The sequence below is a fragment of the Lepisosteus oculatus genome, chromosome 21, assembly GCF_040954835.1.
Source record: "Lepisosteus oculatus isolate fLepOcu1 chromosome 21, fLepOcu1.hap2, whole genome shotgun sequence".
Taxonomy (NCBI): domain Eukaryota; kingdom Metazoa; phylum Chordata; class Actinopteri; order Semionotiformes; family Lepisosteidae; genus Lepisosteus; species Lepisosteus oculatus.
The window spans coordinates 9,712,024-9,738,942 of record NC_090716.1 but is presented as its reverse complement, the minus strand read 5'-3'; the positions used below and the strand labels follow the sequence as shown (position 1 = coordinate 9,738,942).

General features: G+C 38.5%; 1 protein-coding gene across 2 annotated transcripts; it reads right to left on the bottom strand.

Annotated features, from left to right (window-relative positions):
• Positions 1–30: 30 nt before the first annotated feature.
• scube2 (signal peptide, CUB domain, EGF-like 2) lies at positions 31–26,868 on the bottom strand. 2 transcript variants are annotated; one of them, XM_015338018.2, is made up of 23 exons: positions 26,540–26,868; positions 25,648–25,770; positions 24,539–24,664; positions 23,006–23,140; positions 19,942–20,067; positions 19,668–19,784; positions 18,191–18,280; positions 16,573–16,689; positions 16,179–16,301; positions 15,214–15,330; positions 14,606–14,728; positions 14,117–14,233; positions 13,923–14,012; positions 13,538–13,660; positions 12,163–12,330; positions 11,678–11,881; positions 7,466–7,636; positions 5,561–5,728; positions 4,488–4,649; positions 4,064–4,261; positions 3,394–3,546; positions 3,203–3,282; positions 31–2,949 (listed from the first exon to the last, which is right to left on the bottom strand). In XM_015338018.2, exons 1-23 carry the CDS (start codon positions 26,625–26,627, stop codon positions 2,803–2,805), a joined length of 3,066 nt encoding a protein of 1,021 aa, XP_015193504.2. In that variant the 5' UTR covers positions 26,628–26,868; the 3' UTR covers positions 31–2,802. The 2 variants fall into 2 exon arrangements, with proteins under 2 accessions (XP_015193504.2, XP_006642554.3); XM_006642491.3 differs by lacking the exons at positions 12,163–12,330; positions 13,538–13,660; positions 13,923–14,012; positions 14,117–14,233 and having other exon boundaries at positions 26,540–26,867.
• Positions 26,869–26,919: the final 51 nt, after the last annotated feature.

The following is a 26,919-nucleotide window of genomic DNA, read 5'->3' as shown; positions in this document are numbered from 1 at the left end:
AGTGTACTGATGAATGGATGGAAAAATACACATTATTTATTTACCTTTATTTACAATAACATCTGGCATACATATACAAAATATGGACAGGAATGTATTTCCTAGGAAATCTAGCCATTTTATTTTAGTAACCACTGCTAACCAACCTGGGATGTCAACATCACAGCTGACGTCATTTAACTGTACCTTGACAAGTTTGTACACTGGTTGGATCTTCATATTTCAGATTAGCCGTCATACCAATCACTAGGACACAGTGTGAGGAGGGTGTTGGCTGAATTCAGATTGACCGTTCCATACTAGTTGTGGAAATTCCCTTGCAAAAGCAGCCAATGTAATAGCCTGCAAGATAAGTATCAATTTATGCTACAAGTTCACAGACTAATATAAAACCCATCATAAAAACAAAACAAATTGTCAGTTTACTTTTGCATATAACTAAAAACTAAAACTGGGGTTGACATAGCAACACAGAATTTAAGACTGTGAAATGAATTTTGTTCAGTGTCACAGGTGTATCTTGACACACTAAACCACTTTTCCACCGGTGCCATATTATACTAGACCAAGTTATGTATTATGTCTAAAAATGGAAAAGCACAGTTTGACTGGAAACCTAACAAGTAAAGTTACAGACTAACCCCACCAAACACCAGCTGCTATTCTGGCCCTGCTTGTACAAGCATCTAACAACATGAATATGTTTTACCTGAATCTTGCTTTATCTGTACCATTCAGTTCTGTTTTGGTAGGAAATGTTTGGGATATAAGAACCTCAATACAAAAAAGATGTTTCACACAATTATATACCTTAACAGATCATACAGTTTTAAGAATGTAACTTACTCAAATACATCATCATTACTACTGTTCCTACAACCTTTTTACATAATTTACAATAGCCATTCAGAGAAAATAAGTCTAAGAAAATCCCTCCTTCCCATGTGGTACTAAAAAAAATGAAGACTACAACTGTTACAGGTTTTCTGAAGTAGAAGTCATTCCTTTAGCTAAATTGTCCCCTGCACTGCTTTCCAAAAAATGTACACTTCCAAATTTCAATCACTTTTATACAAGATGTACATGTCATGTTCAACTTTTAAGGAAAAAATAAGTTTTAGGAAAACTTGCAATAAGCAATGAGCAAGTTGGGAAACCTTTTGTGATAATACTGTCTCACCGACACTGTCTCAGCCAATCAACTGTAGTTGGTTAACTCTTAAAGTCTCCAAGCACACATTTTCTGAAATGTTTCTAGAATAATTCCCCAATTTATACAAGAAAATACTTGAGGCATATCAGACACATATGAATATTGGAATATTACTTTCTTGAGTATTCAAAGTTGTGAAAACAAATCAAGCTTCACTTATTTTTTTACTTGGCAATCATGCACAAAATGACAGGACTTAATGTAATCCAAATGTAAACACATCTTCTCTGTTTAAAAGGGGGGTTAAAACATTTTCTAGTAAAAAGTACATGTGCAAAAATATATGCTACATTTAAAACTAAGTATGTTAAAGAAATAGTCACTTTTATTCACGAGACAAAGTGTATGCTACTCTAGACTTTTCTAAACAGAATTGAACACTTACTGTTTTTCCATTTTGTTATTTGTACTAGAAGGCTTTTGGTAATAAAACTTCAAACCTACATGGCCAGCTCTTCCAATTTTCATTACATAATCATTAGGGTTATCTGAGAGCTCTTTCAAATAGACAGCTATAAAATGAATAGTCAAACAGCCCCCGGTGTGATGTTTTGTTTCCATGTTAAAGAATTTCCTGCTTGGAACTGGATTATATTTGTATACGATGCAGTAACTGCCTTTAACATATCAAATAATAATCCTGTTTTGAATGTGAAAATGAATAAAACAATGTTATTTTGTAGCTAAACATAAATTTGTGTAAAAGTGAAATATTATTTCCCACAAAAGGGACAGCATGTTCCTTTCTGTTTATTACTGCTTGTTGTTTGTGTTTTTTGCTTAAGAGGTAAATCTTCTCCCCTCGGTCCTAAATGTCTAACTGTCATGATTCCTGCATCTATCTGTGAAGCCATGAGTTTGACAGTGTTGAGATTTCTTTTACAATTTTTTTTTCATTTTATAAAAAAAGCAATTTTTAAAAGAACCATTAAGAAACACCTCCTGTAACTCATGTGGTTTAGTACACACCACAGCACCCCTAAATAATTAAGTCATAAAGAACCCTAATGATATAATTGGGTTTGTAACATTTTTAAACTATATCCAGCTAGAGCACTAATAACCACTAGGCTTCCCTATTGCAAGAGCAGTTTTCCAAAGTGGACTTAATTCTCAGAAACAAACCCAACTAAAAAACAATGATGTCTTTATGTTAAAAACTCTGATCCAGGATACATACTCTTTTCTGCCAATGTTAAATCCTAATTAGAAAATAAAACTATTTTAAAAACATAGTAGATAGGTGATAGATGAACAATTTACAAGTCTGTTTTGGAACACTGCCCTTAAGCTGGTCTGTGATAAATACTAAGTGTTTAAATTCCCAATTTAAAAAGCTGTAAACTCCCAGCGGGCCTTTTAGGGTGACTATGGTCTTTTCTTGCTTCTTGAGTCCACAATAAGCTCCACACAAGGATTAGTATAAATTATCCATATGGCATCAGTCTTCCCCTGAAGCTCAGTTCGCAAATTAGTCCTATGGGCGTCTTGTGACAGTTTTCTTGTGGCTTTTAATTCTTTTGTCTGTCAGAAGGTGAACAAATTAAAAACAAGAAGTGTCTCAAGAATGAGGCCCTTCTGAGTTGCTTCTATGGCCGAAGAAACCTCAAAACTTTGGAGCGCAGGAACCGAATGAATGACTTTGGAAACATCTCTCTCGACTCTTGAGCTGTGTACTTGAAATAGTTTTGAGGGTGTGCCAGTACATCAAACAGAGCCCTCATTAGCTTCTTGTCCTGAAAAGAAAAACAAACCAAACATCAAGGCACCTCAGTACCAGAGCAAATGTCCGCAGTTACAAAGCATCGTCCAGGATGTGGCACTGTCTCCACCTGAAAGGCATTTTCAGAGACCAACATGAAGTCGGTCTTACTTTAAATTACTATAAAAATAGAATAAGTATATTTCTATTTTACCTTACATAAAACAATAAAGACACCATAAAAAGAGCTTAATATAGGAGAATATACATGTAAAATAAATCAATACCTTCAGTATTTCTTGGTGATTTTCTGATGCATATAATCTACCATCTCGGACAATATCTTCAATGAGTTCTTGGTAGTCCTCTGTGAGCAAAAGCAGTTGATACCATGTTAGAACTCCACACTGCTATTGATTATTATCTTCAATAGGCAACAAAATTAACATAGCTTCTGTCATTAGAAAAGTATTCTTACCATCATACGTAACATAGGGCACCTGAAAGCCTTTTCCACTGTTTCCTTCATTGGATTTAAACTGGATCCATAATCGCTTGGACCGAGAAGTGAAAGCTATAGGGCGCTCGTATGTCTGACAGGTCTCGTACGTTGTCACAGAGTTTGAGGAAGCTGTAAAAAACATAATAATAAAATAATAAAATACGTACATTTCAGCTTTTTTTTTTGCTAAAATATTGTGAACGAATATTTTTTATGGATGCACACATCTTCAGGTCACACCTCTGTGTGACTAAATTAGTGTTAGAGTGTAATGGAGATATCCCAATTTGTATTTTGTGTTGTTTTACTGCTGTGCTCCAAGGCCACATTGTAGAAGAGTCATGTCTCTGCTGTCTAAATGTGTACACTGCTCTGGTGAAGGAGAACAAAAAGGAAAAACATTTGTGACTGTGTTTGTGAAATTGTGGTGAGACCATTTTTTGGAAACACATTTCTTACTTTGAAGGAAGTAATGAGGTACAACAATCTAAAAATTTGTCATTGATGTTTCTTAATATTATATTGACAGCTTTCCCTAGAAAAATGTAAACTAACACCCTTGCTGGGGGCATTCTGAAATTATTTTAATGCTGCTTTGCAGTTGTACGCATTTTTAAGCTTGCAATGTGGACAGGACAATACTTACGGCTTTTCCTCATAACTAAATAGTCTCCACATTCATCCTCAATGGGGAGAAAGATCTCAGGAACAACAAGAAGAATTCTTCTCTTTGGTGGGGGGTTTATAGTCCACGTACATTCAATATTTGCTGGGTAGTTGCCAGGGTAATTTGGTGACTCAATGTAGCCAGTAAAATCTCCCAGTTCTCCACCACAGTGCCTGTCTGTGAAATGCAGTAAAAATTCTTTCAAATACTGACCTTCTACAGGGTGCTGCTAACTTCTGACAACTCCAGAATACACAGCAAGCTTTGTTGTATGCTCAGGCTTGCTCAAATGTATTTAAGAAGGGTTAGTTGATGTTTTTAAATTGCTACTGGTTAGTACTTGCTTAGTTTCTGTACATTACGCCACAGGTCATGCTTGAATACAAAAGAACATCCCCCTTACTTTTGCACTGTGTTATATTGGTTGATCCATCAAAATCGGTGGTGGTGTTTCCTGGACAGGCCACACAGTAATTCTGCCCAAACTCCAGCTGGTACGTCCCTATCGGGCAACGGATGCACCTGTGTGTGGTGCTGTTATAGAAGTGGCCCGGTGAGCACTGAACTGTTGAAACAGGAGACGGTGGCAACAGTAAGGAAATGGAGGTTTCTCAGCACAGCCCAAGGCCTAAATTCTGGCCCACACACAGGATGAAAATCCTCAGCTAAGTCATTGATAGATGCAGGAACCTTTGTCAAACAGAAAGTGGCTGCAGTTTAAACCAGACTTCACAGAACATAATTAAAGGTTTTAACCTTGTTTTTGTGTGGAAACGTTTAATCATTTCGATAAGCCAGAATAACAAACCTTATGAAGGGATTACTCTACATTGTATTGGCATCCTGAAATGAAATGCTTTGCTTTTGTATGACGAAATGTTTTAAAAAAGAGAAAGTTTTACATTTGTTCAACTTAGCAACGAATTACTTAATTAGTTATTCAAGATCTTCTAAAGGTAGGAGCTGTGCACCCCTGCCCTGGTACCATCTGGTACCATTCAAGGGCGAAAGTGCAGCCTTACTTTGTCCATTTCTTTTCTGTTCAAAACATAAAACTGATTTATGCCTTTCCACAAATTCCAAGGTGTAACTCTGCAAACAAAGCGCTCCTGTTCTGTGGTCTTGTTTTGAATTCTTAGCCTCACGTGCCGTTGATCATTTGTTCATCCAGGGGCCAGCACTGCTCCCACAGTAATATGTGGAATGGACAGCTGGAGGACTTAAATGAGAAGACCGGAAGCTATTCACGGCAGCACTGCACTCCAACATAATGTCTGTGATTTTATTGAAGGAGATGAGAAATAGCACAAGCTGCAGTGAAGTGCCGAATCCAATCAAATCTGGGAGCATCCCACCAAGGGATATCGGATTACACTCGGGTTTGACGCTTAAAATATTACCTCAAGCTTCAGAGTCGTGACGGAAAATGTGAAGAGGAGAAAAAAAAACCCCACTGCAGTTGCTTGACCAACAGACCTTTTGTTTCACAGTCCTGGAAGGACTCTGCTCCATCATGCTTGGTGACTAGGCTTCCTCCACAAGGGAAACAGGAAGTGCGCCCCACGTCGGGTTGGTAGGTGCCCAGTGGGCAGGGCTGGCACGGCAGGAATCCGTCGTAAGAATATTGGCCAGGAGGACACTGCCCTGGAGCGGAAGATCAGGCAGGTCAAATTAAACAAGGACTCGCAGGGTGAGGGCAGCAGTGAGTCAGATCTCAGGAATTTTACGAACAGACACGATGTGTAGTTATAGGAAGGGGCTCATTATATCAAGTTATACTTCAGTGCAGTGGTTCAAAACCCTGGTCCTGGTGACCCACACACCTTAAAGGATCTAAGAAGTTGCCTTAGTTGAATATTTGCGTTTTGTTTCTAGTCACGAGCACAAGGGTCAAAGCTCCAACACGTTTAAGAGGAGGGAGCAAACAGTTCAAAATTCACCTTAATATTAAGTCAATGAAGGGGTTGATCATGAAACTGATTGTGTAACTTGTGTTCCAGCTCGGCTGGAAAACCAACAGGTGCGTGGGTCATGAGCACCAGGACTGGGAACAACTGCTTTAGTGGAGTATTTCCTGTGAAATTATTAGATTGACTTACAGTATGTCATTGTCAGGCATTTTTTATTGCATAGATTTGAAAATGTACTTGAGCACTTGTTTGGTACCATTACCAAACCTGAAGTATATTTTGCAATTCTCTGTGTGTCACTTCTCCCTGCTTATTGGATGACTTTTAATGTCTCAGTTGTGAGTCATACCAATGTCACAAAGGAGTGTGAGTTTATTTAAGTAAGCCTAGATATACTGTAGTTTAAAGGGCAGTAATACATTTTCAAAATTAGTATGGAACTAGGTAATACTGAACTAATTCATAACTATAAAATATCCAGATTTAATATTTTTGAATACTTTTACAATCCAGTCAAAGATTGATTTCATATCAATACAAATTACCGTTAATTGACCCTTAACTAACCTGTCACGCATCGGTTAACTTAGAAACTGAATAGGTTCAATGTCATTCTTATAGTGCAGTTAAATACAAAAAACTAAATCTTAACATTAAGAATTACTTCATAAAACAAAATTTAAGGACTATCCACATAATCTTTAAGGCGTGTATTTTGATGATTTATCTATCATCAAAACGTGATACAATTGTACAGAGACAAAACTGCACATTGTTTTAATCTGCCTTGAACAGCACAGCACAGAAGAGTCTGGCAAAGCTTTAACTTCTAACCCAAGTGAAATCCATCTTTCTTTCAAGAATCTGACAGAACTGATTAAATTCAGAAGCTATTTCAAACAAAACTGTGAGATAGCAATGGCAGTGATGTTAACCCTCCTAGGAGTTTGAACAGGGAACAGCATCAGAGTGTGCTCTGGAAAGGAACAAGGACAAGGCAAATCCAGTGAAATACAGTGAAACACACCAGTTGCTTCCTTTTACAGCTCAGCATGGAATTAAATTCAACTCGTTCCTTTGCAGATCACACTCTAAATCAGTTTCTTTTACTCGCTACTCTGTGTGGGTTTGTTTAAAAAGTGACATTCTCCGTTACTGTTGTGTTTAGTCTATCGTGAGGAAGTGATTCAATCTGTTTAAGAACTAACAGAGCACAGATAAGAGTGTTTAAAAAAACATATCACTTTGGCACATTTCAGTCTGAATTGTGCCATTATAAAACCGTGCCTGCATTGCAGCGCCTTCAGGTTTTTAATCTTTACAAACATCTGTTTCTGAGCTCCTTATCAGAACATCGAAGCTTCCTAAACATATCTAAAATACCATTTACTTTAAAAGCAGGGAAGCATCTTGGTGGTCTAATCCGATTCAGATTTGGAAATTTCCCTCATGTTTCCAAACAGTACCTCACCTCCACATTCGGAGATGTTACGAGCCCCCACAGGCCGCGAGTGCCCTGTCATCTCAGGACCTGGACACACTTCACATGAGAGCTGCCCTTCCTCATCTTGGTACATGCCAGGAGGACACGGAACACACCTCCCCTGCTCAACATCATAGTACGACCCAACACTGCAGCTGACTGGCAGGGGCAAAGAGACTTGTGTTGAATGGGGTGAAAGATGAGAAACAGGCACTCTCATTTGACAAACAAGCATGTTTGTAAGACTGGTAGCGGGATATACTGTATATATATATAAATAAACAAATGCTAAAAAGATAAGGAACCCAGGCTTTTTCAAAGACACTTCCATGATCAACATCCAACAACTTTTTCATTTTAACAATTAAAAAACATGATGTGTCGTCACATAAATGTGTAAGTCTTTTTACCATAATAAGCAATGAACCTGTAAAAGAACAGTGAAATCAAAGTGTGTTTATTCTGACAGAACTTGCTCTTGCACTGCACAATCATAATAATGAATGATCCCCAAGATTTATATAGCGCTTTTCTTTGATTTGTCCCACAGAGACGTTATATATAGGAGACCTTCATCCTCCTGATTCTATGCACCAACAGATCCACTAAAGAGCAGATCATGCAGAGAGATGAGAAATTCCTTTACCCACTGGATTAAAGGGTTACTCAAGGAAAGTCAGACTGGAATTTGTTTGGAACACTAGGGTTATCCTGATTTAATGTTACAACTAGAGGATGTCACCTCCTGCGGCAGTGTCCCCAGTCATAATATTCAGGAAATAGTTTAGTAAATTGTGGCACAGAGGACAGAGCACTACACACTGGTCCACAAACACCACTTCAGATTGGAGCCTGGTTTTCAATGACAGTATCACATCCCTGGACTCACTATACTGACCCAGTGCAGCCTGGATTTGCTACTGATTTCTAACAAGATCAGATCATAAATTGATAAATTAAATACAAGACTTTCAAATGGACTGTGTAAATCACATTAGTACTCATTTCCATGGAGTGTTAAGTTCACCTTAAGAAATTATTTTCCCCAACACAGTAGCAGCAGAAAATATCTAATAACTTCTCATTTAAAAGGACATAGAATTTCTCATTTGAAGGACAGCTTGAATATCCTTCAAGCAGCACAGCATTGTGGATCTGTCATCTTTTCTATTTGACTTCACTTTGGAAGATGTTTAATGATCATGACAATCATAAAAAAATAAAAGAAAAATCATTTTGATTTGCCTGCTAAATGGAGACCACCACTTTTAGAAGGTAATATGGAAAAAGGATTTCATTTGTCCTCAAGAGCTGGAACTTCATTAATATGAAATATGAATAAATAAAAGTATACACTACTACTGCTCTAATTAAAGTAATAATAATCACTATTAAGAAAGGAAGACTATTGGGAATCTTGTAAACATCTCCAGATAAAAAACTGATGTAAATAGTTGTAACTATTATTACATTGTCAACATAAGAGAAATATTTCTTTGAAAATAGGACTTACAACATAATCTAAGTTTAATTTAATCAGAAGCGTAATTGCTGTGCTATGCACATAGCCACACATTGGAGAAGACTTTACACAGTTCAATAAATTATGGCCAGTGCCACCAATAATGTGCCATTTCAGTGAAAGCACATGGAAATGATGAGAGTCTCACAAAGGGTTAACCGAACAGCCATCATTTGTGCCTCCGCAAATTGCTTGATTTACCTCAGAAGAAAGAAAATGTAATTCTCTCAAGAGGAGTTCATTTTTGGGGTCTTTTGTTTATCATGAATGACCGTTAAGAGCCACCATCGTATTGTCTCCAACCGTTTTTATTTGCTGGAAAAAAAAACCTTGAAGCCTTTCAAATGCAAAAAGGAGATCCTATAGAGTCTTCGAATTGATGGCCACAAAGAAGTTTAAAGGACCTTTCACCTCCATTCAGCTCCTTAGCTCTTGCCTATTTGATGACATGGACAAACACTATGGTATCACAGTGGTAAGGAGGTGAACCCAATAAAAGAGGCCAGGTTTCTGATTTTCCCTCATTTTCTCCATCAGAATCGCTTCTCCACTTCTCAAGAAGAGCTACAAACAGCTGATGCAAATTGATTCCCATGGTGTCGCCGAAGTCAATTCTTCTGAACAGTTCACTGGCTGGGGTCATGCTGTGTAGACATGTGTAGAAGGAATTTACCTCTTAAAGAGCCTGGTTGTATCAACAGTGGTGTAAATGTCTCCCATACAAAAACAAACATCTAAACCAAATTATGAAAAAGGTCTTAAATTTTCACGCTGTTTTTGTCGATTTGAAACTGTGATGTTTTCCTGTTGAGTCAATACATTTCGCCCAAAGCTCAGAGTGGCACAAGATTGAAACCTCCGGTTATAAAATGCCAACCTTAGCTATTTCGTAATGGTCAGATCTCAAACACAAGATAATTTTCTTCCAACAACATGCCCTTGGGGCATTCTGGGCCTTCCTTTCACAGAACAGTATCAACTGTACGTGGGACACAGTTTGAGTCATTTTTACAGCATTATAGCTCAAGACGTTCATTTTAGTGGCAGTAATTATACAAAATAGCCCTCTTATCTCTCAATTTTCAACTTCTATGAGATTATAATTATAGAAGGAGATATTTTGTGCCTCAAGGAAGTCTTATCTAAAGCTACGGGACTGTTAAAAGTTTACCGGCTTGACGAAAGGGTTCAGCCATGACATTAGGAATGAGAACACTCCCCGATGTGATTTACAGTAGACTGGGTAAACTGAAAAGATTAAACAGCACTCTGTCAGGGGAGAGAGGGGGAGGTGGTGGTAGGAAAGACAAAACATGGCGTCTCTTTTTTTAGGCAGGGGGTTACTCATAGTGCGCTCCTCTTAAACTGCTCCTGCCACACTATTGTTTCTACGTAATCATATTGCAAATACCGAGAAGCAGTTACTCAGATGACAGCAGTCTGAAGCCAGGAATTTCTGTTTGGGTTTTCTGTAATTTAATACTTGGTAGATACGGGTTATTTGAAGGGAAAACTGTTCACACCTCCTAATTCAAGTCTGGGAAACAAAACAAAATCATTAAAGTTAATAGATGTGTAAAACCCTTCATAATGACAAAAAGCTGAAGCTCTATAAGCTAAGTGAGCGTTTAGCAGTGTTCTCCAATCCGGGGACTTTTAACATTATTTGGTAACAAAATGGACTTACAAAATGGGTTTTACATTCATGTAGGTGTATTATCTTCATTTTCAAATGATCTTACATTTTTAAAGTCAATTAATTAATACTAATAGCAAAACTAGGCCTCTCAAAGGTGTGTAGGTTTCTGATTTGAGCGCAGTGACTGAAAGACATTTTCTAGCCAAGAGAATCAATGATCATTTCTGAATACTGAACAAAAATCAAGGAGAGCTGGGACTTTCTTCGACTACCCCCTCCTCAAAAACAACTCATGGCCATCTCCCAGCCCCTCACTGTCATCGTGATAACAGGACCCCCTTATTCACTACAGACACTAATTGTTCCCACTCAAGGGTGGAGCTTTGTAAAACAGACAATAGTCCACTGCAAGTCTGAACAGCAGATTTCTTTAAATATTGTGGCCAAAGTCAGGTTCGGATGAGGGTGTCTTGAGGTTAAGGACAGTTCTTTAAACAGCAGGTCAGTCTAGGCCTCTCAGACACTTTTTATGTCTTTTAAAGACCTCACTCTCTTGCTAAATAAAATGGACAACTGTGCATTGTCAAACTAGACAGAGCAGGTTTGACAAATGTCTTGGTTTTCTTCATTATTATTCAGAAACTCATGCAAAACCCACTCAATAAATTGTTTAAAGTTTTCAGTAAAGTGGATTTAAACCCCAAAATGGTGACCTATCACCCTAGGAATTTCTCAATCATTTTTAAAATCTAACTATGCTTGTCTCACCATGACTGTCAAAATTCCATAAATATCTTTTTACCTTTTTCTTCATTTTAGCCTTAGGGCACGCTTCGAAACATCCTATCACCCTATATATGAATAACTAAACCAAATCAATTCAATATAAGATGTGAATGAAATACCACACAACACTGTGAAGCAAGAAGAAATAAACAAGTCATCTCATTTTGACTGGAAAACTACACTACTACTGTACATAGCAGGTGGAAAACGAGATTGTCATGCATGGTTATTGAGAGTACAGTGGGTCTCCTACCACATTTCTTGTCCACCAGCACCTGGCCAGTCCCACATTGCTCGGGCAAACCCAAGGGCTTGGTCAGCTTCTTTGACAGCTCGTATTCCATCCCAGAGAAGTGCAGGTGGAACTGTTCCCGGTTGATGGATTTCCTCAGAGTCCGGATGGTTTTCCGGAGCCTCTTCTCCGACCGCCTGCGCACGCAGCCCAGGTCGCACGATTCTGCGGAGAGAAGAGCTCCCGATAACAAACAGCCACCCCAAAGAACGAGCGAGACACCCTCCCTACGAGGCCCCGCGGACGTCAACAAGCCCATCAGGCCCGACGCCACTCCCTGGCAAAGCCGACCTGGTGCCGTCACGCTCGGGGCACAACCACACCAAAACAGGAGATACTTTTTGTTGCTAGTTTGGCTCTGAGAGAAGAAGAGAAGCAGGAGCAACACGAGAACCGAGAGCTGAGAAAGGAAGCAGGTGCCACCTCAGGAACAGAGGCAAACCAACCTGTTACCTCCTCTAGGTTCATTTCCAGCTCAAACTCCGCAGTAATGGACGACCCTTCCTCCTCTCCGGCCTTCCTCCCCTGGCGGTTCTGTGACTTTTTGCTCACAGAATGACACTGCAGGCTGACGAAGCTGAACTGCACGTTTTCGGTGTAGGGGGCTTTTCTGTCTGTGCGGGTTAAACAATATACACACATGCAGCGTCAGAATTTTATGTAGGAATAGCTCACGCCCAAGGACATTTTAACTACCAGGGGCTAAGATGAATAAGTATTCAATACATTTAGAAAGGGGAGCACTGGTGAGTAACTTTTGTTAAATGATGTTTTACACTAAATGTGGTATTGAACAAATATGACAATATCTTGCAATAGAAGGAGTTAATAGCCTTGTTTCTGTTACAGGGTGATAAGACATATCACAAATTGTAAACATATATACTGTATAAGTACCTGTAAGTATGACTGAGACCCAGTAAATTAGACAAATTGATGTGAGTTCTATACAAATATACCTTGCAATTCATTCTAAAGGGGCTTTGGTTTGTGAGCAGAATATTGTTAATCTTATACAAATGTTTTTAAAGATTTACTTTCAAAACCCCTCTTCAGTGTGAAGAGCATGGTCTTTAAAGATTATTTAAAGATTTTCAGTTTCCAAGCTCACTAGGCTAGGTGCCTGTATGTCCCTAAGAGAAACCAGGTTTTACACGTCATACATGACAACTCCATGATCTGGGAAAATGGAATGCAAGCAGACCTGCAATAGCATTCTTTCAAAGCAATGATAATATAAGGACAATTCCCAGTTACAAGTCCTAGAGAGGCACTGCTGTGACCACATGCCATTAACAGGCAGTTCAGAAAACTCAATTCTTTACTTCAGCACACTTAAGACTATGTCATTTTTTCTAACTGATGGAGAAACAGATTTGATCTATTTCAACTTTGAGAAACCTCCAGTGCTTCCTTCTTTTCCCTGTTTATTGTCGACAGCTTTGAGAAAAAAGCAGTGTGACCAACATGAGCTTCCTTTTTTGGGGGGTCAAACTTCTATGTCCTTTGAAATAACATTAAAAATGATGTAGCACAATGCCCAGGTGTTTGAGACACCAATATAATCCCATGATTGGAAGCTGATTTGATTGATGGTTGGGCAGGGTCTCAATGAAAGGCACACCATGGCTAATTTCATTTTCTAATGTCACAGGTGTGCAACATCCAAAGTATCCCAGTTTTAAACACTATTCCTCTCTCATTTTCTGCTCATTTCTAGCTGATTTTCAGAGAGCCTCCATGAAATCTCTATGTTCTGCTCAATTCTGGAGCTGTGTTCAGGCCATATCAAAAAGGAAATTATTGCAAAGTCCTTCATACCTGAGAGAGAAGCACTCAAGCCCTCCTGAAGCTTCTCTTGACTTCTGTTTAAAGTGCACTTTCCAGAACTGGATTTAAAAGTGGCAGTTGTCTTAATTCGTGGAATGCTTGTAGAATCTATTCCTGGAGAAACAATTAAACTAAATAAACAAGTCCTGCTAATCGGTATATGATAAAAGATTAATGAAAACATTGTATTCTGGATGCATTGTAAAATCTGTAGTTTATATATGACAGAATACTCAATACCACCATAAACCGAATCACTGAAAAAACACACCAGGAAGGACAAAAACTAAATGATTGTTCCGTTGGTTAACACAAATTAAATTATACATGTATGTGTATGAACACAGAAGAACTCATGATGTAGAAATGTACTTGCCCACACAATTATAGTGATTTCCATTTCCTTGCCCTCTGCTGACACAAGATAAAGGTGTTCCGCAGGTCAGTGTATAGGAATCTTCTGGACCTGAAAAACACAAAGAGGCATGAAAAAAAGGCCAGTCATTTATACAGCTATAAGGTAACTGGCTCCAGGTAAAAATACTAGGAGAACAGAAAGGTGCATCTTACCAGAGGAGATGTGCACTTGAGACTGGCATGTCAAAAAACAGCAATCACTGCCTTCCTGTTTGCTGCAGTTTAATATGGGTTTAGAAGGCGCTTTAGCTGCTGGAAAACCTTCTGCTTCTAAACGGGATAAAAAAATACAACAAACTCAAGAGGCACCGAACATTAATGCCAAGACAGGAGAGGAAGGAGACTTGGAAAGCGCTGCAGTGCATCACAGGCAGCTCAGGGATATGCTGAGATTCATCCCAAAATCCCACGTACCCATGAAGCAGACACATCAAGAAGACAGGGGATCCATTTCCGTTGAGCAAAAGCACAAGGGAGAAAGGGGAAAGCGAAAGACCGCCAAAGTATCTCCTGTTTTAAACCCCCCCCAGATTCAGAAAAAAAGGCTTTTTTAAAAAAAATAAAAGCAATTTGCCCATGTGCAGATCGATAAAAACACAACACCCAGCCTAGCCAGAACCGGACAGCTCTACCAAATCTTACCAATGCAGTCCTTCTTGTTCCAGTGAAGCCTGTAGCCTGGGTTGCAATGGCACTCGTATCCTCCAATGGTATTCTCACAGGAATGCTGACAACCCCCATGGTTCACACTGCATTCGTCAATATCTGAGAAGAAACAGATCTGCATTTGATTTTCTGTCACTCCTGTTCCTTTAAGGTTGTGCATCGTGCATCGTGCCGCTTTCGGAGCAACATTTAAGTTCTACTGAAACGCCTTGGGATTTTTAGATACCATTCACAGCATAAGAAATTGGTTATTGGTCCAACTTCATAAATTGGATATCACACTTAGAAATCATGCTTAGGCACTGCTTTAGAAGTTGGCAGTTGCTTTATCCTTAAGATGAAATGCATTTCTGGAGCCTTCATTTGAAAAATAGGTACTGGTAAAATAGGTATCACATGTTATGTGATAATATGTCACTTTACAGTTTAAGTTGATATTTCCTAAAAAAATTCTGTCCATTAGAAATGATGAGGATGTTCATATGTAAATGAGTGATTTTTTGGCTGCTGAGACCTCGACGGTACAGTTTTACCAGGTGCGAAAGCTTGTTTATCTTGTCAGTTCTGGTGATTTTTGCGATTACCTCCACAATGAGCCAAGCCATAAAGCATGTGGCCTTTGTTACACACGCATTCAAAGCTTCCTGGATAATTCACACAAGTGTGATCACATGTCCTTTCAAAAAAGCATTCGTCGATATCTGCAATTCAAAAAGAGGGGCGTCACAGAATTTTCTTTCCTAAAGTATCAAAAAGCACTAGATTCAGCAGGTATTGACATTTTTTCAGACATAAGGTCTCCATTTCATTTTTGTTTTAAATTAATATTTGAACGTCTCAATGTTCAAAAAGTTAAAAGATTTTCCTTGGCCACGCAAAGTTGTAAAGTCTTTCCAATTTTGTGCCTCTAAGGCAGAATTACAAGCTGTAAAAGGAATGGTTAAGGCAAAGTGAACAGTATTTTGAAAAAAGTAAGCATTTTATTCCCCATAATAAATATGCCCCTATTGAAGTCTGACTCTTTAAGATTGACAGTTCTGGGGCTTTTTAAAGAACCTGTTCACCCTCCAGGACAGACAACATCTGGCTTCAGAAGTCTCACTAATCAGGGGTGTAATTCTTTCACTTGGCCTGTTAGGTTGCGATATTATCTTTTTGATCTGGAAAGAAAGCGAATTATGAGTCACTTCCATTCCCAGTGGAGAACAACAGATAGGACTGCAATCTGTTTTGCATTGTGTTCATCCTCCTATCAGGGGACACATCTGTGTTTTAAGGAAATTCTTTTCAGATTTAAAGTTGAGCTTTATAAAACTGCAAGTTAAAGATCTACAAAGGAATCCTACAAGTCAGTACTGGTCCTGCTCAAAGTCCATCCTATGTTATCCACATCCCAGTGTGGATAACATGGTATAGACAACCTAAACAACCCTTTGTATGTGTAGGATTTGTACTTTTGTAAAACGATCTTACAGCAGAGCCCTTTCAGGAAGGTGGACAACAATTTTTATTTTTCATAAACAAAACAGAAAACAACACTTTCATTTACCTTGGCAAGACCTCTCGTCTGTTAGCAGCTTAAATCCTTTCTTGCAGTTGCACTCAAAACTGCCAATTGTGTTTCTACAGAACTGGTCACAGCCTCCATTACTGAACTCACACTCGTCGATGTCTGAAAGAAATGTCAAGCCTGTTTTAGACAGTGAAACTCGGGGACAGAACTGTGTCATTAGGTCGTGTTATACTATAAAATAATATTACCAAATTCTCCTTTAAGGTTTTTAGTCTGGACAAGATTGGGTTATTTTCAATTCCAGTCCACTACAGACTTGGAAATTTACACAACCGGTACGATATGGAGATCAGATGCCCAATGAGGCTTCTGGTACTCTTGCCAGGAAGGTTTACGTGTGAGAGCGATTTGCTGGAAGTTACGATCTTACCTTTGCAGGTCTTCCCATCCGGCTGCAACGTGAATCCGACGGGACAACTACAGCGGACGCCAGTGGACGTATCTTTGCAAGTGCGATCGCAGCCCCCATTGTTCACAGCACAGGTTTCTGAAAACAACACGGGACACCTGCCATTGGACTCTGAGTCCCCACCAGGGAAGGCACTGCTTCATTGGACAAGAGCGAAATCAACAGGGGGATTTTTTTCTTGCTCTTAGTGGCATTTGTCAAAGGGGAACTGCAGTCCTGATTTCTCAGACCTATTATTAAATCTTGGTAACAAAACAAATTAATTGATGGTGTCGCTATATTTGACAAATTCCAAGTTACACAAAAAATCGACTTTGTGAAACGTACTGGATAGTCGCCATGTTGTCGACAGTTCACATGAATTGTGACGTGAAACGGCCCTTCCTGCTCACTAGTCACTGTAATGACTAATGTAATGCAAGCAAATCAGTACAGGTTGTGCAGCAGCTCATTGCAGAAATGTTTCAACATGATCTGTATGCAGAGATGACAAGTGAGTGGTATTTGTCTGCAAAACCGTCTCAAAGTTGAGAGGAATATTTATATTGGATTTCAAGAGATGTATTCACAAGCCTGCTCTTACAATGTAATAGGGCTACTTCATCTCACCAGACGTTTTGCTGCCTCATTCTTAATCACAGAACATGCAATGTGGCGATATGCATTCCTGGAACCTTTGTCTATTTTGTGATGTGAATTGGAGGTTTTACAAGTTACTGTGTACATTTTACATTTATTGTGGTTTGAAATGCACTTATCAATGCTGTTTCTTTCTAACCCCAAAATATAAAAATAGTATTGCTGTTTCCATTTAAATATAGAGATTGTTAGGAATTGCTCTAAGGAGATTTCCAGTTCACACCCTGCCTGTGCTGCAAGTTAACATAAACTTAATACATCAGTCACATGTGATCAATTAATTAACAGATTATTACTACTTTTTAATCTTTTGAGGAAAATAGCACACTATTAAACTACTGTGCAAAGAGACTTATATTTGATACTGTACAGAAACAGTTCAAGTGAGAAATTAAGTTTATTTTTCTTTTCGCTAAGGGTTCCTATAACCACAAGACTGACAGTGTTGTGCCGAAAAGCCACCACTTCACCCCATGTGATTTGTACAAAAACATGTGAAATTTGCCACACTGGCCCCATGTCATAGTCCAAATATTCACACAAAAAAAACTTAGTGGAGTTAGAGGTGGCTCTCTGCCATTTCGCAGTTTGCTTCAAAAAACACTTAGGAATGCCCTCTTCCCTCCTACAACAGAAAGATTTAGCTGGAGCAATAAAGAAAACACTGAATACAACCAGAAATTATTAAGACTATCGAGCCCTTGCAACACATCTAGTTCTTACTTTGCAAATGGAAATGCTTAAACATTTGCATTGTTATGCATTCTCTTTGAGCCCACAGGAAGTAGAAGATTAAGACAAAAGGCGTAGTATAATCTAGGCTATTTGGTGACAGGATTATGATGTGAGTGCGGCACCCAGTGACTGCCAGGGCGGAATCTGGGAACACTGTGTCCAGGGCCCAGGAAAATAGGTAATGCAATGGAAAGAACGGCAATACCCATGAGCAGTCGGCGTTTCACTCGCTTGTCCACGTCAGCAAGCGAAGTGGCATTGTGGTCTGAGGTCTCTGCTCCAGCCTCACTTCTCTCTACAGCACGGGAGAGAACAGGACAGCCGCTGTCAGCCGAACCTGAGTCCCCACCTGTGGGACACGTCCTCAGGTGGCAGATCTGAGATGGTCAGAGCACGTTTTCATGTGCCCACTCATGCACAAAAACGCACAAACACACAGAGGCACACTTGCAGAATTTGTGACATAATAATAAGCGAGGAAGTTGTGAAAATAAGAGTATTGCAGAGTTATTTTGTTATGCTTTTCATGCTAAATGTACCACAGATTTTAAACTGGTAGGTTAAACAAAGCATTGCAAATTTCAATACCACATTTTTGTTTTGATTCTATTCAGCAATCTATGCAAAACACACACAAAAAAAACATTTTAAGATGAGTGCAGACCAGTCAGAATAGAACATGCTTGATGGAAAAGGTCAGCAGCAGAACTAGTTGCCTTCTCACCTCAGTTAAATGATGCAAACTTTGCCATAGATACATACTTTATGTATAGAGAAGTTAGACTTAAAGCTTGTTTTCTTGTGTGTCCTCTCAGATGTATTTCTATGATACCCATGGTGTAATTTCTATTCTTGAGTGTAGCAGGCACTTGTTAAAGATCAAATACAACTATCCTGATAGCTGCAAAAATGTTTTTTGAATGATGTGGAATTTAGACTGGAACGATTATGATATATCAAGACCTCACAGACATCTACAGATAAAGGCATCATGATAAAACTCACACTGTGTCATTTTATCTAGAAGAAAGTCAGTGTATGAAGTGAAGGGGAAGTTGACTGCAACAGGGAGACAAACATTTTCAAAAGTTGAGATATCAAGATCATTCTTTCACTTGCAGGCAATAGAGGCAATAATCTGCGAAAGGAGTTTCAGAGTAGGGAGCAGGAAAACTGCTTTATTTCTCAACCACAAGTACACATTTCGGACAATGAGAGCATTTTTTTTAACCTTCTTGCTTAAATCTAAGAGACAAAACAATTTAGTTCTTTTTTGGTTGCTTTTACTGCAGGTTACTTCTTTGCAGTAAAACACAGCAGACCTTTATTATTACAGTAAATAAGGAAGGACAGCAGTTTCCTTTTATGTTTAAATGACTATCCTTAGATTTTTAAAATTCCCCCAAAATATCAGAGAATACACGGACCGAGGTTAGGCCAAAATGCAATCTCAGATTTCCAGTGGGAAAGAAATGAAGATATAGACAACATTTGTCAAATTTCAATTGTCTGATTATGATTATACTGCTGCAAAACCTTTGAGAAGTCACAAAATGACAACAAAATGACTTGAATTGTTGTAGTGTAACTTTTGAGTTGGCATGTGGCTCAGGGAATGCCCTGAATTATTTCGTGTGCATCATGACCGTCAATCATGACATATTCTGACAGGCACCTCTTACCTACACATGATTTCCCATCTGAGTGCAGGACGAACCTCTGGTGACATCGACAGATCAGTCCCAGATCTGTGTCCTCACAGGAGTGTTGGCAGCCTCCATTCCCATGGTTGCAGGTCACTACACAAAATCCCCAAAACGCATTCATCTCTAAACAGCAGAGCAAGTTCAATGTGCAACAATTCTTTGTGGACAAAGATTTTGATTAGACAGTATGTGTTTTTTTTGTTTCTGTTGGGACTTAATGTCAAAAACATAAAGAGCTGGATTGACATACAGATGCAGCCCCTCTGGTTTTTGGCGAGTTCAAACCCGGGTCTGCATTCGCAGGCAACTCCTCCTTTCGGCGTCTCCTTGCAAATGTGTGTGCAGCCATGCTCCTTGTTCATACAGCTCAGCCCCTCTGGAAAGGAGAATCGGAACACAGAATCATCCCTCTCCTCAGCATAGTACAGAATCAGCAATATACAGACAAGTTAATAACAGCAGCTGGCATTTCGTTTTTCATTATAGCCAAGCAATTTTAAAACGTAAGCATTAATTCATCTTGCTTTCTTATTTGAAATGCTGCCAGTTGTGTTGGAGAAAATCTCCATGTTTCTCCAAGAGTGTTTTTAAGCACTGATACCAGTAAATAAGCCTCAAATGGCTCTCCCATGCACGCCTACAGCAGCAGCAACAAGAAGAGGATTGACAGTCGATGAGCATTAATTGAGATGTTTTTGTACTAAACTGCAGTCCAGACAAAGCCAACGTACAACAATCTTTACAAGCAGATCCCACAGCAGTTATGTATTATGACACATGGCACATAAGGTGAACAACAGGCATGAACCAAAAATACCTAAGCACCCTAAGATGTTGAAAGAAATGCCCAACAAGAATAGCTCTTTAATAATCATATTTTATATTTCCCCATACTTACAAGTAACACATTTATGTGTATAAACAGATAATATATTTAACTATATATTTATTCATAAAATTAATTCCACTTTCTCACTTATACTGTGTTTAGAACACATTTACCAAAAAGATATGAGAAAGATATGCACCTGATTAACTACCCATTTATTTTTTTAAGTCACAATAATTTAAGTTCATACAGTCCAGCGGGTTGTTAAAAGATAGTCTATCTACCAAACAAAATGACCTGTGATGACTGGGATTGGAAGGTATTCATTTGAAGCTGAAATTGTTGCAAATGTTGTTACATATTTTCCCAACGTTACATGCTCTCATTTTCGACTCTGAGTGAGTAGGTGTGGAAAAGGAGCCACTGAAGAACAGATATTTCTTTAAGGAAAACGATCCTTTCCCTAAAACTAATGTGCTAACCTTAGTGAAGGACAATTGTTCATTAAAATATTTTAACTTGTGTATGAAAAGTTACAAACAGAACAATTTTTCACAATTACTGCCGCTTCTCTAGTTAAATATCTGGCCCACAATCCTTCAAGATGAAAATAATAAAGTCGTAACATGACAGCTGTATGCTCTACTGCCATTGATAAAGGAATGCAGAACCAATTAATAGTACTTTGAAAAAGTGAGACAATGACTACAATATAGATTCTTAATCCAGTTTTTAGATTTAGCAAAACTATCTCGATATGTTTCAGTTCAAGCAAGCAGAAAAATAAGGCTCTTATGGTGAGTTTTTACAGCCTCGTTACATCTCTCTCTGGCTCACGAAATTTCATTGCATCATAGTAGCACACAGAGCGAAGCCAAAAATGGTGTAATTAAATTAAAAACTATTTTTATTTTTCAGAATATGACTGCTACCTCGGAAAACTGTTTATCTGTACACAAGCTTTTCCCTAAAGTTCAATTTTTATTGAATATATTTTATATTCAAAATATTACACTGAAAGTGCTTTGAGCCGCAAATTTGTTTGGACACACATTTCAGCACGAGTTCTCGGACAATGTATCTGAGCTGGCCCACACAAAGCCAGAGCCTTAGGACATGTGCTTTGTACCACTCATAAGTGCCTGTAGGTCCATCAGCTGCACAGCTCAAATGTAAAGGCCTGTAGACCTTGATTCAGGCAAATCAAAGGAAAAAGCCAAACAGAAAGACAAAAGACAGGGACCATTTGCAGTGCAAGCAGAAGGTTTTCCTCAAAGGCATGCTGTGTGAAAGTAAAGAAACAACACAGGGAGGATGCATTACTTCAAGTGGCCTTCAAATAATATTACCTTACATGTTTAAGAGCTTTATTTTGTAAGCAGTCTTTCAGCAGTGTTTGTTTTGCTACCTTGGGGACAAGTTTCCTCTGTTCAATTCGAAGCTATTTTAGGCGAAGCAGCAGTTATAAGATTTTTGCAGTGGTTTGTGGTTGGGAGTATTGCCTCCTTATTGAGTTCAGATTGGGTGCAGTTGATACTGCCGTTTGACTGCAATGTCCCAAAACCTAGGACACCTCCACTGTTACAAATTGCCACTCTGCTGCCCGTGGATCTTCCAGAATACCGAACCAATTTATCCTTCACATTCATAAGTTAAGCAATGTGTCCGTTAGCCCCTGGTACTTTTACCCCGGAAAAGTCAGTAGTGTGGAAAAGTATCTTTAAAGTCAATTTATTGAAAACAAAATACAATACTTCTGGTTGAAAAGTTACTGACACATAAAATAGATGCTTTATTCTCATCTATGATGCAGAGGACAAAGGATCATGTGCTGCAATTATTAACTTGTTTTGTTCAGAGAGACATGGGGCTCCTTTCCCACAGCATGAGGTCTTTAGAACCAAAATCCTAGAGACAATACGAGAGAAAAAGAACCCAACTTAAAAGCTATCATCCACTATTGTGCTGTCAATCACAGACTTCTACATGAACACTTACAAATTAGCTCCCTAACTTTCCGCTGTGCCTGTGTCACGGCTAAGCTCCACCCTTCTGCCATACACCTTTCAAGTAGGAGCCCTCTTTGATTTCCCAGGCGCTTTGACAATCTACATATCCTTCTCAGGGCAAAAGAGAAGCTTATAAGAAAATTGATTTTTATTTTGAGGAAATCTACACACCAGCAAATGGGCTAGGGCTGCATCTGTAAAGGATACCCATTCTGATGTTGGAGTCTTTCAGCTTTCCAACTGTGTCACGTTGTAAAATGGTTAAAAAAGGACAAAGAAGTTTGGGTTCAAACCAAGACATCGTCACTCGATTTCCTTACACCGTGCTCGTGCAAATTCACTGGCAAATATCAAAGACAGACAAAACAGATGGCAACCTGTAATTGTGTGCATTGAGACAGCCTCTCAAACTTCGGAATATAGTGGAAAGAAAGATACTGTTTGTGAAGACAGTTAAACAGACACGCAGGCCTTACCCACAGTTTGGTGAATACAGGTGTGCTGGTTGTCACTGAGGAAAAAGCCTTGCTTACAGCGACATTCATAGCTGCCCATGGTATTGACACAAATCTGCTGGCACCCTCCATTGTTGAACATACATTCATCCACATCTGAAAAGAGGTAATTAAAACCTTGTTCCTAGTGTCATGATACCCATTTAAAACTCACGGGCAGATCATTTTCAAATCATTGGAACGTCTGTAAAACATATCGCCATGTTTGACCACATAGGACTTATAATAGTACAGTGTTACTTATCAGTACTTTCCTAAACCTCAATTGATGTACAAATGCACACCTGCAAAAGTTCATTACTTTTCATACATATATTTCATGAATATCACGCGAGGCTCATTTTAGGTATAGTAACAATAATCGTAACAAACTCAGCATGACATTTACAATTAAAATGCGGACTTTATTTAGACAGATTGCAGCAATAATAAAAATATTAACATTGCAAACCTGTCAAAACAAATTAATGTACACAACCAGCAATGCTTTCATTGCTCGTGAAGTAGTAGTTAAGGATTACAGGTAGCTCAAAAAATAATCCTGAGATATAAGCCTTCCTGAAGAAAGGTCCGTTTAATTACATTTTTGTTCATTACATTTGCTCCATACCTATAATTTAATCTCAGACTAGTCTAGCATCCTTTTAAATGAAAAGGTAGAAATTTAAAGTGAAGGAAATCAAAAAGGATAATTACAGGTTTATTTCTTAAGGAGAGGTGGTAGTGGCTCAGTTCATGGTTGTTTTGCTAAGGAAGGGAACCGTTTCCCCCTGATCAAATCGATACATCAAACTTTGCAGGGCATATTCAAAATGTCATCTTAGTCAAATCATTATTTGCAATAATCTTGGTTTGTAATACTAATATTTACATAAAACGCTGTTTTGAGTTAAAAAAACACTGAAGACAGGGATCACACTGTTCTTTTATATGTGCTCACTAATTAAAACAGATTATAAGAAAACAGAAATGACAAAGAATCCAACTGCTGGTGTGGCTCAATCAACACAAGCACTATAATTCAATTTTTTGTCATTTTCTTAAAAGCCCGTTCATTTGGTGTCCACAGATAACTGCCCTTGCAAAGGGAGGAGGGAGGATTTTATTAGTAAAATGTCCCTGTGAGCTTTGCTTTTCCTCAGGCCTCTCAATACAAATGATATGCGCAATGTATCTTCAGATAATCCTATTTAATAGAGCACTTAACATACGGCAGAAGCCAATATTCTGTGTGGAAAGAGTAAATGCTATATCCCAAGCTTCTTAGTTTTAGTCAATACTGGATTTTGTAAAAGACGTTGCGTTGAGAAAAAACCAAACCATTCATTCCAAGCATTTTACTACAGGCAAGTAACATGTAAACAGTATACGCCATTCTCAAAATAAAGTCCAATTCAAATTTGTATCAGCATATTTACGGTAATGACACTAACTCCAGGGAGCAAAAAAGCCCCATTCCACAGATCGGTGTGTAGAGATATATAAAACACTTACCTAGACAATTATGTCCGTCATGTGCTAGCTTGAATCCATCATAGCAAGTGCAGCGATAATTGCCTGGAATGTTGTTACATTCATGTACGCAGCCTCCATTGTACTCAATATCACATTCATCAATGTCTAAGAAATGGGACACAAGTCAGGGTTGATGAATGTTTGCTTCTCCAGAGAAGAGGGGAAATGGCAGATCCATGACAACACATGGAAAAAAACGTTTGGGGTTTTCTCATTTGGAATAAAATATCCACAATAAATAAATCCCCTTATCTACTGTGTAGAACAGACCTGTTTATACACCTGGCATAAAGGTGATCCGATGTGAAAACACACAGTACTGATCAACTGTAGGAGTTCTTTTTAATTTGATCAGCCCAGGATAGCAGATTCAAACACAGCAAAATATAGTTGGGAAGCAAAGTGGACGGTAGGCTATCTATCCACTCCACATGGCCAACACACTCTCCTGATACCGGTTTAGCTGATGATACGGGACTGACTCCCAGACATCAGGAGAAAAGAGGAGACTAACACATACCTACAGACCTTGTGGATTGGCTTATACATCATTCAGTATAAACTTCTTTAAAACACTACTTCAGATCTCACACACAAACAATACAGTGTCTGAAGTCAGAAAAGCAATAATAAACATAATAATCCAATACAGGAGCCTGTGCATGCCTGTACAACATTACTTCTGAACACAGGATGGTATGCTCACACACAGTAATTATCACAAACAATAAAATAATCATTTTCACTAAGCTATTATACAGCTGGCTATTAAACAGCCTACAAAACTTTTATTTTACACTTAATAGGAACTCAGGCTTAATCGTTGTTAAAACAGTTTAAGAATGTTGACGTTAGAAAGCTGTCCATTAAGTGACAATATTTTTTTTAACTTTTCCACACTCTAAAAGGACTAAAAGAAACACAATTTACACATTAACAGCGGCAAGGTTACTGTTAACACTAGACTTTTAGAAAGTGGGAGACAACTGTTTGTTGAATGTATCCAAGAAAATGTGGTATCATTGTAGCCTTAGAAGGGAAAGACCAATCAAATACATTTGGATTGGCATTTTAAAATTAAAGATTACCTTCACAGTATTTTCCATCTCCCTTGTAACCCGGTTTACATGTACATTTGTAAGATGTTGGGGTACTTTGACAAATCGCATCTACATGACAGCCATCACTTCCTCCAGAGCAATGATCCACATCTGCAGTTAACGGAATGCAAAAAAAAAAACTTAATGCAAGTCTTTCTTTTTTCACCTCTTTGTGTCTGTGCAGAATTCTTTACAGGCTCGCTCTCTCCATAAAGTTTCAGAATGATATTTATAGTGTTAAAAAAATTGTCGTATCCCGTGTATTCATTTTCATCATTTGCGTCTTTAAACGTTATAGCCATTTCTTTCAGAGCATGTCTTCAAAAGTCATCAGAAACTAAACGTTTTGATAAGCGCAATGCAAATATTCCAAGAGCTTTACAGGATCACTACAGAGAGGCGAACTGAGATTATTCAAAGACATTGTTTGACAGAATTTTGTTCAAAACAACGTACTGATATAGTGTAACCAAACTAAAGCAAGTTTAAAGTAACAGCCTCTGTCCGAGAACTGATCCAATGTAAATGTACATGAATATAATATATATGCATTTTACTAGAAAACTAAAGAGCTATATTTCAAAACAGGAGGTCATCCCTTATAGTTACACGTCTAAATTTAATATACATAAAGCTGTATTGGACAGAACAGGACGGTAAAACGTAAATGAGTAAATATTACGAAAAAGTATACGTTTAAGTAATAGAGGGTTACATGTTTTAATTCCTAATAAAACTTTATTCTTATTTGTATAAAATATTAGGGTTTATACAAACTGGAATTTCTTCTGGACTAGGAAAGGAGAAAAGGCGTGCATAACCTAAACACCGTTAAGGACATGTGTGCAACAAAATCGGTCCCAGACAGCGAGGAACCTACCTTGATTCCTGGCACTCGCAGTGCCTTGACGAGTATTTAACAAGAGGAAAAACAAACAGAAGTCCCGTGCAAAACAAACAGCTCCCATAGTGATATGATCCAAAGCTAGGTGTCTCTTTGCAAGGACGCGCTTGTACTAACAAAATGACCAAGTGTCAGCCTCATTTTCATTCTATCCTGTCAGCCGATTTGAGGGATTCTTTTAAAAAAAAGTGTGTGAGGGTGCGTGTGTGTGTGACTCGGAGAGAGAGGAGACGAACAGGCGAAAGTGACTGTTCGCCAGTTCACCCCCCTGTTCAGTCAGAGGCGTGATAAACGTTTCTTGGACCACTTCACAAAGAATGGCATGAGATCGGGAGTGATAATCTGACTGGAGTTTC